At 44.1% G+C, this 16,570-nt stretch overlaps 1 protein-coding gene across 1 annotated transcript; it reads right to left on the bottom strand.

Moving 5' to 3' along the window:
* Positions 1–12: 12 nt before the first annotated feature.
* zgc:158263 (ceramide kinase family protein) lies at positions 13–15,626 on the bottom strand. Its single transcript, XM_063208304.1, has 13 exons — positions 15,069–15,626; positions 14,684–14,779; positions 14,079–14,216; positions 12,810–12,938; positions 11,170–11,233; positions 10,222–10,367; positions 9,321–9,395; positions 8,606–8,758; positions 7,022–7,127; positions 4,816–4,916; positions 3,826–4,022; positions 3,124–3,443; positions 13–1,646 (listed from the first exon to the last, which is right to left on the bottom strand). The coding sequence occupies exons 1-13, from the start codon at positions 15,193–15,195 to the stop codon at positions 1,529–1,531; spliced, it is 1,770 nt and encodes a 589-aa protein (XP_063064374.1). The 5' UTR covers positions 15,196–15,626; the 3' UTR covers positions 13–1,528.
* Between the last annotated feature and the right edge of the window lie 944 nt (positions 15,627–16,570).

Raw genomic sequence — 16,570 nt, forward strand, 5'->3', positions numbered from 1 at the left:
GCAACAAGTACCTACAGCAGCCTCACTGAACATTCTTCACACTGTGAATCAAACCTGGATGCACAGTTAGATGTAACAGACAACAATAAGGCAATACATACGTACAGTATATTTAGTATTACCTTACACAATACAATAACACAATATAAATTGCATACAGTTAAAAAGAATAATAATGTGTGATGCATCATATCTTGAAGAAAAGTTGTAAATGATCAGCCGGTGAGTAATTTAAATCTGCTGGTGTTACTGTGATGGGAAAAAATGCTCTGAAATTGAAGGATGGTCCCTGTTGCGGATATCTCTCACACCCTCACCAGCATTAACTGTACGTACACTCAGCCTAGTTCATCTGGCGTAACTAGTGTACTTCGCTCAATTCATGTGGTCCATATGTCTACTCAGCCAAGTTCATATAGCCGGTGTATGTACAGTAGGAATAACTGATTTCGTACCATGTTTTCTTGACTGCAACATGATTGTTCCTTGCAAGGTCACATGGTATGTGTATGGAACAGGAAAATAGAAGTCATAGTACGATTGGGACTCCACACAATCATCCCTTAGCTTGTAGGTGCATCAGAGTGGGACAAAAAATCACTTAGGTAGAGGCCGGAGTACATGGCAGCTTAGTTTTTAAGTTTTTATTGCGTGCAAACACCTGACTAACGTTTCGGTGTTGTTACGCTGAAGGGCTCTGAAGAAAGTGTAGCAACACCAAAACGTTAGTTGGGTGTTTCCACACAATAAAAACTTGAATAAGCTGCCGTGTCCTCGAGCCTCTACTTCTAATGGGTCTCCTACTGTACACCCAGCCTAGTTCATATAGCCAGTGGACGTATATCTATATTCAGCCTGTCTGTCCGATGTGTGTGCTACAAGTGGTGTGACCAGGGCCGGATTAATATCGTATGGGGCCCCTTGACTATAGGTTGTTGTAGGCCCCCACAGAAAACAAAGTATGCAATACAATGAAGGTAGACTGCATCATAATTCAGGAACGAGCCAGGAATGAGTATTAACTATATTGAAAACTCAAACTCAACAGAAGACTCATTTCTCAATTCCACACTTTTTACATTTCTTAAAGGGACACTGTGCAGGACATGGTCAAAAAAGGTACTGCAACTATGCTGCTCATTGAAACTGGGCTGCCTATTGGTAAATTTGGTAATAAACTAATATTTTCTAGTATGGTGCAAGTACAGTCATTTTTGCAGCTAAAAATGGCTATTTCTGGAAATTCAAAATGGCGGACCATGGAGAAGATCCCCCTTTTCATGTATGAAAAGTGCTATTTTTCCAGTCATATTGAATACTTAGAATTTAATGGTGGTGGTAAGTATTCATGAAAAAGGTAACATTAGTGAATGGGCAGCATGAATTCTGGAAATGAACAACTAAAAATCTCACACAGTGTACCTTTAAATTAATGTTTTTTTTTTCTCCCCTACTTTGTCCAATCGGGGGACCCCACACCAGGCTGCAGCCATGTCTAGCCTGTGTATTAATCCGGCCCTGGTTGTCACTACCGCGAGTGTAGCGCACATTTGCCCTTGCAGTGCCTGCTGTCTTCACAGAGGCCCCAGGTGCCGCCGTCGTCCTCTATCCCCCTGGCATACAGACGCACCAGCTGCCCATGCACCCTGCACACAAGAAGGGGGCAAATCAAATCAATCATTTGTTTTAATTATTAACCCCTAAAGGCACAGCCCCTGTTGTAAATTACCTGCCACAATAATGGCAAGGAAGTCGTAATGTATTACTTAAGGCCCTGTGCACTGTCATGGTGGTGTAGTACTATGGTAGTAAAGTTTTTTTCAGTGACTATTACATTGTTGCAGTGGTATAACGGTGTGTGTTGAGGGGCTAATATTATAAACAGTTGTCTTAATAGCAGTAGTAATACCGTTAATAACCATTATTATATGGTTGTGACGTCATCGGTCGAATGCTCCATTCATTTCAACGGGGCTCCCCAACGTTCGCACGTCTGTTATTTTTCGATAACGGACGGGTTGCAACCTATAACAGACCGCTGTCAATGGCAACAATACTTTTCACTGCTAAAGCGACTTTTCAACAAGACTCTAATCAGCTGCTGTGATAGACAACACCTACCTGTTGTCCTGGCTACCTAGCTGTTAGCGGTGTTCCACAACGGCACTGTTTTGTTTTGCACAGCAACAATCTTTTGACATTAAAAACTATAATAGCCTAGACTTCACATTAAATAGGCCTAAAGAAATGTCCCCGCCATGTGTGAATCATTTAAGTATATCCATATAATAAGCGGGTTAACTTTCGGCGAGTCGGTCGCTTTGTGGAATAGCAGCACTTCAGAGAGAACAAGACCCCTCCGCTCCGCGTCGGGGTCTAAAGATTCTCTCTGTCGTGCTGCTATTCCACGGTAGCGACCTTCTCGCCGAACGTTAACCCTTACTTATTGTTGTTGTTAACACTACTACAAATAATTATTACAATCTGTAGTATGATTGAAAAGCAGGAAAACAGAGTATTTTGTTGCAACTCCTATTCCCAGCAAAACAGGACGCTGTGCTCCTGCCAGCCTCACCCACAAAGAAACAGGTGAAGAAAAAACTCCATGTTTGTGGTGGTTAGTTAAGCACTAGGGCCCGTTGATACAATTGCTATCAGTCATTCAGCTGTAAAGCACCATTAACATTTACTGCCAAATTTTGTGTCCTCATACAGACCAGGAAATTTGCCTTTCTGAACAATGACAATAAAATAGTGTGAAGCCCGTCAGATCATATTGTTTGATATTATCAGCTAAGGCAGTCCAAGTTCAGGTACTAATGACCAGGAAGCTTTGGTGTTTGTGGAAGGTGTAACTACAACAGCAAGGCTCATTCATATTTTCCAAAGAGATTAGACTGACCTGTTCTTGGACCTGGAAAGGTTTGATTGCTCAACTGAGGAGATGCATTACTTACTAGTAGAGGTTACATAACGTCAAATCAGAAATTTATGAGGTGCCTAGGCCGGGGAATGAAGTCCAGTTGCTTGCAATAAAACACTTTGCCTAGCATGACCTGGATAAATGTGAATCTCTCTCCACTCACAAACATCATCATTTCAAATTTTCATCAATTTATTTACCTGCATGAGATCTCTGTGTGGGGAAGGAGCTCACCGTCGCAGTTCCACACGGACACGGCAGGCCGCTTGCTGCAGCAGAGTCCACATAGGAAGTCTCTCTTCCTGCTCTTGGCCGGCGTGCTGGCCAGGTTTAGCTGAGAGCCGCTCCTGGAGTCAGGTCCCTGTGGCAACGAGCTGGGATGCTCCATAGCCTCCTCAGCACCATGGTCCATCCTCCCGTCCTCCTCCTCCTCATTGTCGTCGTCTTCATAGGGCTCTCCCGGGGGCAGGGAGAACCTGAAGGCCTTCACCCGGTGCACTTCCACAAAGGGCAGGTCAAACTGCAAATATTATCACATCATTGTTAACAGAAGGGAAGCCAACGGGGAGGGGCAAAGTTGTTTTTAATATGGGAAAACACTCCTCTACCCTACAAAGACAAATTGCAATAACAGCAAGCATATACAGTACATATTTTATCAGTACATTTTGTCAAAACTGGGTTTATACTGAAAATGGTCTTGTGACAAAGCCAGTGGTGGTCCAAATGTGGTTCTAATGTGTCACATTCTGGAGATGCTGTCAAATTTGCAGTAAATACAACAGGCAACCTAATAACAAGCCTTTGAAGGGATTTGTCTCAGTTTCAATGACGATGTAGTTAGTTACTGCACTTTGCTGGCTTTGTAGAGCAGTACTGTAGTGTACTGGTGATGGCCTGACCTGGTCCTGTGAGGTGGTGTGTCGGTGCAGGTAGGTGAGGAAGCTGAGCTGGTTGGTGTCTCGCACCAGGATGAGGTCACCCGTCCCGTCGGCCAGGTGTGCAGAGGGCGACAGGCCCAGGGGGCTTTTGGGGCAGGAGCTGGACATGCAGGTGAGGGAGATGCACTTGAAGCGGCCCGTTACACTCACCCACTCACCTGGAGGGCGGGAAATACAGACACAGACACACACCACCACATCAGACGACGTTAAACAAACCGTTATGACAGTCGATGCACGGAAGTACTGTACAAGCCTGCGCCTGCATGTATTGGCCTGTGATGCAGCATTGGATTTTGTGTTTACGTTTGTCTGACTGACATGACACTTCTCAGTATTTGCAAACTTATGACCCACTGACCTTGGGCTTTAAATACAGAAACACAGAAAACCGCACCAGAAACTGTTAGTACAGAAGTAGAAATACAGTAGCCTACAAGCCTGTGCCTGCCTATGAATAGCCTTATGTACTGTGTGAATTCAAGACATACAGTTTTGTGTTGAACTCTGGCTGGCCAACCTGCCCATACAGAGTTTGTTCCAACTATGAAAATCCCATATATACACAATCAAATTCAGTGGTCTGATTGATTGTAGTTTTGTCCAGCATTTGAACGGCACATGTTGATCTTGGCTTTGAGAACTTCCTGTCCAGACATTTTCCAGGTCAAAGTTGATCTGGGCCTTGGTGTGTCAGAACAGTGTGTCTGAGCATTCTTCAAAAAGAGGAACGCTTCACAGAACAGAATATCTAAAAAATGATCTCAAGCTGTTTTAGATCCGACAAGCTGAACCCTTTCACATGCATAGCTTCATATCAGTGGCAAGAGTCTGACACATCTTTTCAGTATAAACAACCCGAGTTGAGCAGCACTCCCAGTGCCTGTAAATCAGGTTTGAACATGTGTGATGTATGCGAGTCAGCTGAGGAAGAAAACGGGTCTACAGTACCTTCAGACTGGTCGCTGTACTGACTGAGCTTGTCACTGTATAGTGAGCAACTGTCGGAAAGGGGGAATAACCGCTCCGTGCTCTCAGAGCACACGCGGCACCTGCAAATACACACACACACACACACACACACACAAATAGAACAAGAGGTGTCAATGAGTGAAGAATGTAAAACCCCTGATGCAATTTTGAATCAGCTAGGAAGGGAGGAAAATTTATATAATGTATTCAAAATGTGCCAGGGTTCTTAGTTGAACACTAAAACAAAGACTTGAAATGCCCTACTACAATAAATGTTGGAAACAAAATCAATATTTTAAATGTATGCACAATGCCAACTGAGATCAGATAAATGCCTTTAAGAGTGGCTAAAGTTTTCCATACTATTTCACTGAGCAAAAAAAATAATTTCGATTAACTATTACCAAATTCCAACTCAAGATTGGGGTTAGGGGGGGGGGGGTGGGGGGGGTGTTGTAACTTCACCTCGTAATATAAGGCAGTATGGCAGAGCATTGCAGACAGTATGATTCTGAGAAAAAAGTCCGCTGCACGACCAGGATTTCTTTTGCTCCCAATATTTTATTTTTACGTGACGTTTCGGGTTTTACCCCTTTACGTCACGTAAAAATAAAATATTGGGAGCAAAAGAAATCCTGGTCGTGCAGCGGACTTTTTTCTCAGAATCATCTAGTCACTTGTGGTCCTGCTCCCAGGTCAGACGTTCCTGTGGATGTGCGAGCTTTCCATCATTACCAGAGCATTGCAGACAGACAAGTCCTCAATGTAACTGATCGCACACACTGCATTCGTTCGGAGTGTGTGAGTTACACAGTCCCTCAGACGCCAACAGGCTGCTCTGGTTTCCTCAATATCAGGTGGCCCCCGATACAGGGGCATTGGCAGCGGGCACCGGGCAGCGGGCAATAGGCAGCAGCACTCTACAGGCGGGCCGCTGACAGCTTTGAACAGGCCCGGGAAAAAATAATCTAAAAGGGTCCCCCCTCTCAATGCATATAATGTCATGAGGACCCAATTCTGGGCCCCTTTCTCTCCCCTAGGCCCGGTACAACTAACCCGTTTGCCCCTCCACTGCCGACAGGCCTGCCTCTCTCTCTCCCTCCCTCCCTCCTCAAGGGCTGGGCAACATGAGCACCCTGCGTTAGCGGAGAGCAGGGCAATTGAGAGAGAGAAAGGAAGGCGACTCCTGGGGGGCAGCGATATGCCTGCGCGCTGGCACACAAACCATGTCAACCGAACAAGGGCACTCTCCACAGGGACGGCCGCACCGTGCATGGTGCCACTGAGGGAGCTCCAATCGGAAACTTTACAGATCTCACAGCAATTTGCTCCGTCTCTGTTTGGCTCCCACCACTACACTACACTGTGCCTACGCCAGGCCATTAAGAGACACACAAGCAGGGGCAGTGGGGAGAGGGGGGCTCAACCTGGAAAATAGCGATAGGGGTGAAAAAAAAACCTCCAACCAATGAATGACTGGATGTTGGCATGTCTTGTAGAGGAGAGGTGGTTGTGGTGGTGGTGGTGAGAAGGGGGCGGTGTACAGGTCTTACAGTGGCAATTATTGCACACCCAAGGGAGGAAGGGGTCTGACAAAGAACTTTGTATTAGGCATCCAATTTAAAGCAGCAGTACATAGTCGTTTTTTCAATGCTTCCAAAACAATTTATGCAGTGTATGTACTTGTAACCGACCGTTTCGATTTCCACTTTGCTGCCCTATATGGTCTATCTCTATATCCACTGTATCCACTCTCTGAAAGTTTGGAGGAGCTGAGTGTGTCTACTCTGTACTTTCATTTCCAAGCGAATTCTGCTTCCTACTTGTACAACAACCAAAGAGGACCACTACTCCGTCTTGCTTGAAATAATAGCCCATTTAAAAGCAATAGAACAGTCCATTCTGTGTCCTTTCAATAACAATAAAATCTTTAATGTTGATAATTTAACAGCAGAGCTGGGTGTTGGGTAACTAAGTCAAAGGAAGGGAGCAGCCATGTCTTTACCTGGAGAGGCAGAGGGTTTTGTCTTTATATTAACAACAAGTCTAGTTCATCTAGTTTAATGTTGTTGATGAATTAACAGCTGGGTATTAGGAATAATAAAATCTAGTTCATCGAGTCTGATGAATAGACAGAAGAGCTGGGTGTTAGGTAACTAAGTGAAAGTGTCTGCCATGTTGTTACCCGGAGAGGCAGCGGGTTTTGTCCCTGGGGCTGGACAGGCCAGGGTCAGCAGGGAGGAACTGCACAGTGGCCTGGTAACTCTGGTTACACAAATACACCATGGCACCTGCAGGCGGGGATGGGAGAGAGAGAGAGAGAGAGAGAGAGAGAGAGAGAGAGAGAGAGAGAGAGAGAGAGAGAGAGAGAGAGAGAGGGAGAGAGAGAGAAAGAGAGAGATTGATGAACAGGAAAAGAGAAATAGAGGGAGGGGGAGAAAAAGGGACAGTCCGAGAAAAAGGCGAAAAAAGAGAGAAAGACAAAAAGGAAGGAGAGAGAGAGAGACAGAGAGAAAGATGCGACATGTGACTCAAAACTGGATAAAGCAGACAAACAGAAAGTAAAGAGGAGGTATCGTCTGTCCGGAGATGGCTTGTTATCCGGGGTATTAGGTCAGCGGCTGCTTTATTCCATGTCCATTGTGCTGGTTAGCATCAGTCCTCAGCGTAAAACACTGTGCCAGCATGGCATTATACTGAGTGTCCTGCGCGAGGTAATGTGCATGTAGGCCACCGTCCACCCCTTTATACACGGCTTTATCCTACCATCTCGACCACGCTGGCTGCTGCCATGCCAACCTATGATTCAGCTACTGCCATTACATATGGAGTAGACTGTAAGTAGCTGCGCTAAACTGGGCCAACATACATTACTGAGGGCTGATCGTGTTCATGTACCATGTCTGCTTTCAGACTTGGCAGTGTTTTACTGTTAGAGGGGGAAAAAACATACGTATAGGGTTCTTTCCATTATCAAAACTCCCATCCTCCCTTGTGCTTGTGGCCCTGTGATGATGTCGCATGACGCCATAGACCAGTGTTTCCCAACCAGGAGTATGTGTACCACTAGGGGTACGTGAGCACACTGAAGGGGGGACTTGGAAAAATGTAATTATTATAACAAATGTATGGATCAGTCACATCAGGAGAGAGAAAGCGATATAGAACATGAATTAGGGGGTACTCATGGCACAACTAAGAGGCTTAAGGGGTACGCGAGACAAAAAAGGTTGGGAAACACTGCCATAGACGACAAGTTAAATTCAATATCTCACAAAAGGGTAATTCAAAGGTCATTTTCTCATTTGCAATCTGGATGCTAAATTGCGATAAGTCCCCCAAAAATGTAAGCTTACTGTTTTCTCCACAGAGGGGAGCCGTCAAGCAAAGCGTGAGGTCACAAGCAGAGGTTGAGGATGTACAGATTAGGACACTGTACAGATTGAATATCTAAATCCAATCGCAGAGAGAGGTGTAATAATAGGAACCCATATACAGTAGTGGTAGTGGTAAGTAATTAGTTAGACACAACAAATGTTGTAGTAAGTAGTAAGAAAAAAAGAAAAAGTAGGAAGTTAGACTGTAGTAAAATATCACATACATGTATTTTTACTTTTTTTTAATGCTAACGGCCCTGATTTCTCCCTTTCACTATTTTTCTCTTGACTTCTACCATCTTTCACTCACTCATTCTTTTCCTCTTCTTTGTCATTCTTTCCATCTTTCTGTGGAAACCTTTTTCTGTCTTTCTTTCTTCGCTCCTTCTTACCAGAGTAGTCGTATCTAAGTGGCCCCATCCAACGGTGCCTCTCGCTCTCTGCCAGCACGTCACCATAGAAACCATAGCCCACCAGGGACACGGAGTAGCGCACCAGCGCAGACATGTGGTGCACAGCACACACATCCAGGGGCTGCGAGTCTCCTGGAGAAGCACAGACACAGACACAGACACAGACACAGACACAGACACAGACACAGACACAGACACAGACACAGACACAGACACACACATGCACACACACACACACACACACACACAGACAGACAGACAGACACACACACACGCATGCACACCAACACACACACACACACATATGCATGCACACACACACGCACACGCACACACACACACACACACACACGCACACACACACACACACACACACACGCACACGCACACGCACACGCACACACACACACAACCCAGGTCACACGAGTCCAATCACCCTCTTGAGACGCACTATGAAAGTCCTGTGTTGCTACACAACATGTTACAAAGCCCAAAAGGCACATGTGGAAAAAAACAAAAGAATGAATGAATGTTTTTTGGTGAACATTTCCCATGTCACTCCAGGTACTCCATACAGAGTTCTTAAAAGAAACAAATCAATAATATACCCTTTGAATATGAGAATGTTTGGAGCTGTGTATGTGCGGTTGAGGATGTGAAAGGAAGTTCTGTAGCGAATAGCTCTGTTCTTTACCGATGATGATGTGGAGAGCTGAGGTCACGGGGTCATTCACGCCCACGGTGGCAAAACAGACACAGTCTGTGGAGCCTGCAGTGTGACAGGAGCAGATACTGTCAGTAAGTCATTCCTCTTATTTTCAAGTAGACTGTATTAGATTGTCAATCATCATGTACATTGTCAACCTTCAACTTGTGATTTTTTTCGGGAACCTCAGCTGGCAGGTGCCTTGTAGATGACGGATCGCACATCACAAAAACTGTAAAACTGTCAGATACCTACCCTTTCACCGACCAAAATGTTAATCGAAATGGTTAGTGTGCAGGAGTTTTCTTGTTTTCAGATTGTCAACCTTAAAGTCCCATAAAGCGTCTCATAAAGCGATTCATAAACTCGCAAGCATGAGGCTGAGCTACTGTAGAACTACTGTAGCTTGGACGGGTGGGCAATCTCCATGTTGTTGAAATGAGAGGCAACTTTAACCAACTAGGGCTACCGAAGAAGAAAGCTATGCAGGGTTGCTTTAGGTTTCTGCGTGGTTCTGGATTGATGTGAAAGGATTATTTTGATCGCAATAAGTTAGTATAAGTGAGTACGCAAACCTTAAGCTGTTTTAAGATTTGGAGACAGTGCACGTTCCTCAAGAGACAATGTCGCTCCAATATTGACACAAACCTTTTCATGTTACACAAGAAGTATTGCAGTCATATCATTTGAACAACACCGTTCCACAAATATTAGACTCTACACCCTCTACACTCTCTGGCAGTGCCTTGAGTTTCTTTCAACTCTGGCTTCCTGGTGTTGTTGTTACCTTGACTCCCTCGTGACTTATTAAAAAAAAAAAACACGTCTCCTTCCTGAGTTGGAGTAGACCAATGAGTGAGCACTGAGTAGACTAAATAGATGGTGTGACCTGCTGGAATGATCCCAATATGGAGGTCACACGGCCTCAACACGCCGTTGGGGTCGTGTTCCGACAGGCCCGCCTCCTGCTGGGTCCGGCCAATCACGCCATGCAGCAGCTCGCTGAACATTCCATCCCCGCCCACACACACCACGCTGAGCACGAAAGAGGAAAAACAAAACAAAAAGAGCACTCATATCAGGACAAGTGGACAGACACACGCACACACACAGTAGCAACAAATCTAATCTCAGCCTATATCTATTTACACTGGTATTCACTTACAGCTGGGTCTGTAGAAGGGGGTATGATTTTTAAGGGATGAAGCTAATTGTTAGTCATTGTCTTCATTGTTACTCCAGGCATTGCTACGGTTACAGTTCGCCAAACATTAAACTTGTCAGAGCTGGACAATGACCTGGAGGCCACAGCTCCGGTGACAATGGCTTATAATGACATTGATACTACTGTGATGGCGGATACGATGGAGACCAATCAGATTTTCCTCTATCCAGGAATGTGATTGTGAATGTGGTTTTGAATGGGCTCGGTCGTGACGATGCAGTAAGACTTTTGCTAGGCAGTTGGCATGCGCACTTTGCCAGTTTGATGCATTGTGGTTAGAATGCCCACTGCCCACTGCATGCCCACTGCCTAGCAAAAATCTTACTGCGTCGTCACTAACGAGCCTAATGGTACTGCGTCATCAATGTTGCAGTAGCTGATGTCAGGTGGTACAACCACAGCTAATGCCTCTCTTGCATTCATTAAATAAATAAATTAATAATTGAAAATGAACGTACAAGCAATGAATATGCCTTTAGGACATCCGAAAAAAGCACACCAAAAAAACCTTTTAATTATTCATAAAATAATGGTATTAACTGTGGTTGTACCACCCTGACGTCTGCTACCACAAAAAAAACCATCAGTGACCCTACTATGGCGGTAACTCACCCATCAAAGCCCGTTAGGTCCTTCTTTAGGATATGATCCCTTGCCTGGTTGGCCCGTTCAGTAACTGTGCAGTACCAGAAAAAAAGAAGAAAAATTCAGACCGACCAACCAACTGTGCATTTGCACGACACAATCCTTTTTGCTTTTCAATGGCTCTGTCATTTCAGGCAACAATACGATTCATGTTTTAACAAAACAATTAAATCATACTTGCTACAAATATATTCATAACTGAGAAACGCATAGACAACCATGGTGAGTAATTTTGCCAACAAACAAATAAACAAACTCTGGTGATCACATGACAGACAGACAGGTCTATCTAGTCATGTAAAATTCCGCTGCCCTCAGCCGTTTCCATACCACTCTGCATGCCATGCTCTGAGGAGGGCTGTATTGCCCAAAACATGTTGACATGATTCTAATTCATTGAGGAATGTACTGTAACTTTGATTCCTTTGTATGTCTAGTCCGTGTGATATTGACCATAACGCTGACTTTAACTTCTTTTTGAGAACATGACATTATAAACTTTATTTTTATGTTTATAGTTTAAATATACTGTGCATACAGTATATACACTGTATATATGTGTGTATATATATATAGAGGATCGGCAAATGACCCGGGACGGAATCAAACCCGGTTTGTTGACGTAGTGAGTGACCCAATGCCCTACTGCTGTGGGGCACGGCAGGGCCTTTTTTCTATGTTTTTTTTTTTTTTAAATAAAAGACATCTAACATTATTACTTTTTTAATTACTATGTTTTTACATCAACTTCCCTTCTTTAGAGCCATGTGCAAAACACTAAGCTACCTGTGTCTATGTAATGCCTGTACTCTCAACACCATCACAATGGATGGGCTAACTGACACCGCCCGAGGTGATGTTTTGCATTTGCCATTACACATTTCCATTTGTATGAACGCCAGCTGACACCTTGACACAATAATGTCGCGCTCTGGGGGGTCAACACACAGATGGCAGCATCAGGGGCGTTGCAGCCAATTTTGGGCCCTAAGCTCCAATGGACCCCCTCGAGCCACATACTGTATCTTCATAAATCGGACAGTGTGTGGGCCCCTATTATATACATGGGGCCCTGGTGACTCAGTCACACTTTACCCCCCTGAATGACACCCCTGGGCAGCATCACCATATAGCCCTGGCTGATATTTCCTTTGACGTTATTCAGCAAAAATGTAACACCATCTTCCATTGCTGGGAGGTATGTGGTTTGCAAGGGAGCCCAGCAGCCCAACAGCATTATGTTACAACAATGACGGGCGCTGGGCTGGGTTGGGTGACTAGTCTGGCCGACTTGGACCCAGGGGCAGAGATCAGAGAACGTTACACGGTGTAAGTGGATAGGGGGCATTATGGCAGTGGCATCGACACGGCAAGTGTGCATGTGTGTGTGTGTGTGTGTGTGTGTGCAAGGCGTTTTTACTGTTGGACACATTTCTCACAGAGGTACTTCAACGTGGTTGACACACATCACAAAATACAAGCAAAATGTGCAAAGGCACACATAAGGAGCATCTAAAGATAAAATAGGCTGCCATCTATATAAATTATGGAGAGAACGCATCTATGTCAGTGCCAGACACCGTAGAAGACCAGTCTCGTCTACTCACCGACAACATGAGAGCTGATACCAGCCAGCTCAAACAGAGGAGCCACCAGGGAGTGGTAGATCTGCTTCCCTCTCTGCTTGCCTCCATATGGGTTGATGAACACCAGCAGTCTGTGGGGCCGAGATGGACCTGGAGAGGGACACGTACGCAAGAGAAGGAAAAACAAATGCATTTAACTTTCTACTAATGCAGTCTTTCAATCAATGGACATTGTATTGTGGTCATTACAACCCAAAGAGCTTAAGAAGTAAGCAAATAAACTATTTTTGAAGATGAAAAGAACTTTTGGATTAAATGTTCAGCGTACTCTATGCAAGCTCCAAAAACAGTCTGTGGTAGTTAAAGATGCATTCAACAGAAAAGGAGAACATTTATTCATAATCAGATTAGATTAAATCAGAATCAGTTTCACTGACCAAGTGTGTTTACATGCACTTAATCTGGTAGATGTTTTTCTCTACCCATGACATTTTGACTGTGAAGGTTGTAATTGTAAGGTTGTAAAAGTCATCACAGTCCAAAGAGCTATGTGAGAAACTGGACTTGTTTCTCACATAGCTCATAGACTGAAGACGTAAATGGCTGGTTGGGTGAAATGGCTTCAAGCTCCAAATTGAAATCAGGTTGCTTACAACAAACAGGAGCTGCTTTGACTTTTGACTTACATCACACAAAGAGGACATCAAAGCAACCAAGTCGAAGCAGCTAGAGTGCAGTAAGAACTCTCAGAAGACTAGAGTCTTCACACACTTCTTAGAGGCTGAGAGGGATGACATACTCTTGTATTACAGGTTAAAATACGTAAACACATAACTACTTGGCCCAAACAGGTTAGAGTACAATGAGGACTCTCCGAAGGCAAAAGTCCTCACAAGCTTCTCGGAGGTTGAAAGGGATGACCTTACGCTTGCAGATTCAAATACACACACCAAACTCAAAGTTCAAGAGAGTCCTTGTGCACAAGCCCTCGGTAATGCAGGTGCAGGTGTGAGGCAGGAGAAGGTGAATCAATTAACAAAATTCAAGAGACACCGCACACTGCTTACTTTTCTTTACTTTATTTTTCGGAGCGAACAACGCATTTCGTCCAATGGGTCATGACGCTTTGGGCGAAACGCGTTGTTCGCTCTGAAAAATAAAGTAAAGAAAAGTAAGCAGTGTGCGGTGTCTCTTGAATTTTGTTCATTGACACACACCTAACTCATTGGGACAAACAGGTTTGACTGCTGGCTGGGTGAGTGAGTGCGTTGGACGGCACAGCTTACTTACTGTGGGTTTTGAGGGCCGTCCTGAGCTGGGTGACCCACTGGTCGCGGAGGTCTCGGCTGGGACAGCTGAACTGGGTCCTGCCCAGAGTCCAGTGTCCTCTCTGGCTACCTCCACGGCCACCGCGCTTCACATAAAACACTAAGAAACACAGAGGAGGGACAGAGCAAGGCAATAATATTGCAGGTAAGCCAATAATAGAAAAGGATGTAAAACCAAAGCACTGTGAACATAGCATTAGTCTTCGCAATTTTTTTACAAATCTTTGAACAAGCCAGGCGGGGGTGCCCTGGTGCAGCGTGCTAATGTGCATTACCACATATGGTCTATATGTACTGCCTATGAGGACCTACTTGTGTTCGGCTCAGAGCATTGGAAGTCGTGTAAATCAGATAACCCTACCACATCTCTCTTCCACTCACTGTCCTATCTATACTAAGGATAATGGAACCAGAAAATAACTTTAAAAAAAGAAGAAGCCAGGTGTGTTGGGAGATAAAAAAAACTCATCCACTCCTTAATTTCCATGAGGATTAATATTCATTACGTCTGTCATGACATGTCTGAAATCCAGCATGTGTAATGTAGGAACTTGTATCAGGTCTCACAGGTGAAGTCTCGGTCAGTGTCCTCCACCTTCTTCTGGGGTAGAACCTCCACCCTTCCATCCTCAACTCCGATCACCTCAGCGACCCGCACTGAAACTGTAAAACCACAACAGCAATGAAAATGGCATGGCATTGCAGTTCATAAATGTACTCTACATTAAACACCAATGGACTTAACTGACAGGTTGTCATTTTGTTATTTTTTATATTCTCCTTACGGATAACCAAACGTCCAGTAACCGGTTGAGTTTTTGTTTCCACTCTTCATTCTTTTTTATTACATTAAATTCATAAACATTATTACATAGTGCCTAGTTGAAGGGCATTGTTTGTCCAGAGGCGTCAAGAGTGTAAAATGGTAATGGTGTTGATGGAGTTACTTTACCTGTTTTCTTCTCTCTGTTCTTCTTGTCAAGTTCAGTCCAGCTGAAGTACCAGCCGCTCAGTGCTGCCCGGTAACGCTTACTCCCTATCCAAAGGCTTGACTCTACTCTTAGTGTATTTATTTCCATGTCGAAAACAAATACGGCGTTGTTTACAGTGTTGTATGTCTACCAGGATCTACATCGTCTCCTTAGTTTCATTCCGTCGCACTCAGGTTGAAACGAAAACGTAGTTTTACGCATGAATTTACGCAAAACTTTATCAACTAAACTTCTTATCCCAGGAAGGAAAGGTTACTGTAAACATAGATTAATTAATGACATTCAGAAATGACGTCCCGAGTCGTTATCAAAAGATATCTTACTGTACTTCCTGAAGTTGGCAATTCCTACATCATACAGCTACACTGTTGATATCATCACCACGTCGCAATTAAGTATTGTCCGTCTTAGTATGAGTTTTATCTCCTTAGTCTCTACCTTATCGCTGTCAGTCCGTTCTGCTTGGAAACATCTTCTTTGTTAATGACAGTGGTTAAAAGCTTCGACGAGAACCTCTGAAGTCCTTGTCAGGTTTTACACCTGTCCTCCAAATTAACATACGGGAATCTGATTGGATAGAAGGGTGGTCATTTGTACATTAAACATGAGGCATGAGGCCATGGCGTTTTTTGACACAGTTTTTCGACACATAATATGAGACATATTGCTCTATTTTTAGGTTTTTCCTCACCTAAAGTATATTTATCCAGCTTGAATCCCTAGCTGTGTGCAATTTGGGCAAACGGTTTAGAGACACCGTTAAAAAAAAAAAAAAAAAAAAGAGGGAATATCTGATGGTCTGACATATGCTATTGAAGTAGCCCAAGTATGAATGATATATCGAAACCATAAACGGTCACCATTATCCAAAGACTCTGCCAAAGTTGAGTTTCGGGGGCAATACGGCTGTTGAAAGTGTCAACACCAGAGCGAGTCTTTCCATGTGACAGAGGCAGATTGACTGGAAGAACATGCTGAGTTGGTTTTCCGCAAACAGGTGTATTTTAATTTGTCAGCAAAACTAGCAGGTAAGGCACAATGGGTATACAAACGCACAATGCGCGTACAGTATTCTTTCAAGTTTCTGCACCTTTTTCGCGGGGCAAATATGTCTCAGGAGCACTAGCGCAGGTCGGACTTAATTGTCTGGATTCGGAATGGCCACCTTTTCACCAGTTTTCCTTCTCCTTTTTCAAGTCAACAGCAAGCAACATAACAGTAGCTTGCTGACTTATTGTTGTGATAAGAATGATTGCACTCACTGTTAAGACAGACTAGTTCTAATAATGTTAGGGGCCTTGTTAGGGGCCTGTCGATGTAAGCATTCGTGCCTGCCTTCTTCATTTGCATATTGAAGTCCTGAGACAGCATTTATGATTTACTTTTTTTTTTTTTTTTTTTTTTTACTATACTCACTTTAAAGTAGCCTACAGTAGCTGCCAAGCTGCCAACCGATAGGCCT

Source organism: Engraulis encrasicolus, chromosome 10 (genome assembly GCF_034702125.1).
Source record: "Engraulis encrasicolus isolate BLACKSEA-1 chromosome 10, IST_EnEncr_1.0, whole genome shotgun sequence".
Lineage (NCBI taxonomy): Eukaryota > Metazoa > Chordata > Actinopteri > Clupeiformes > Engraulidae > Engraulis > Engraulis encrasicolus.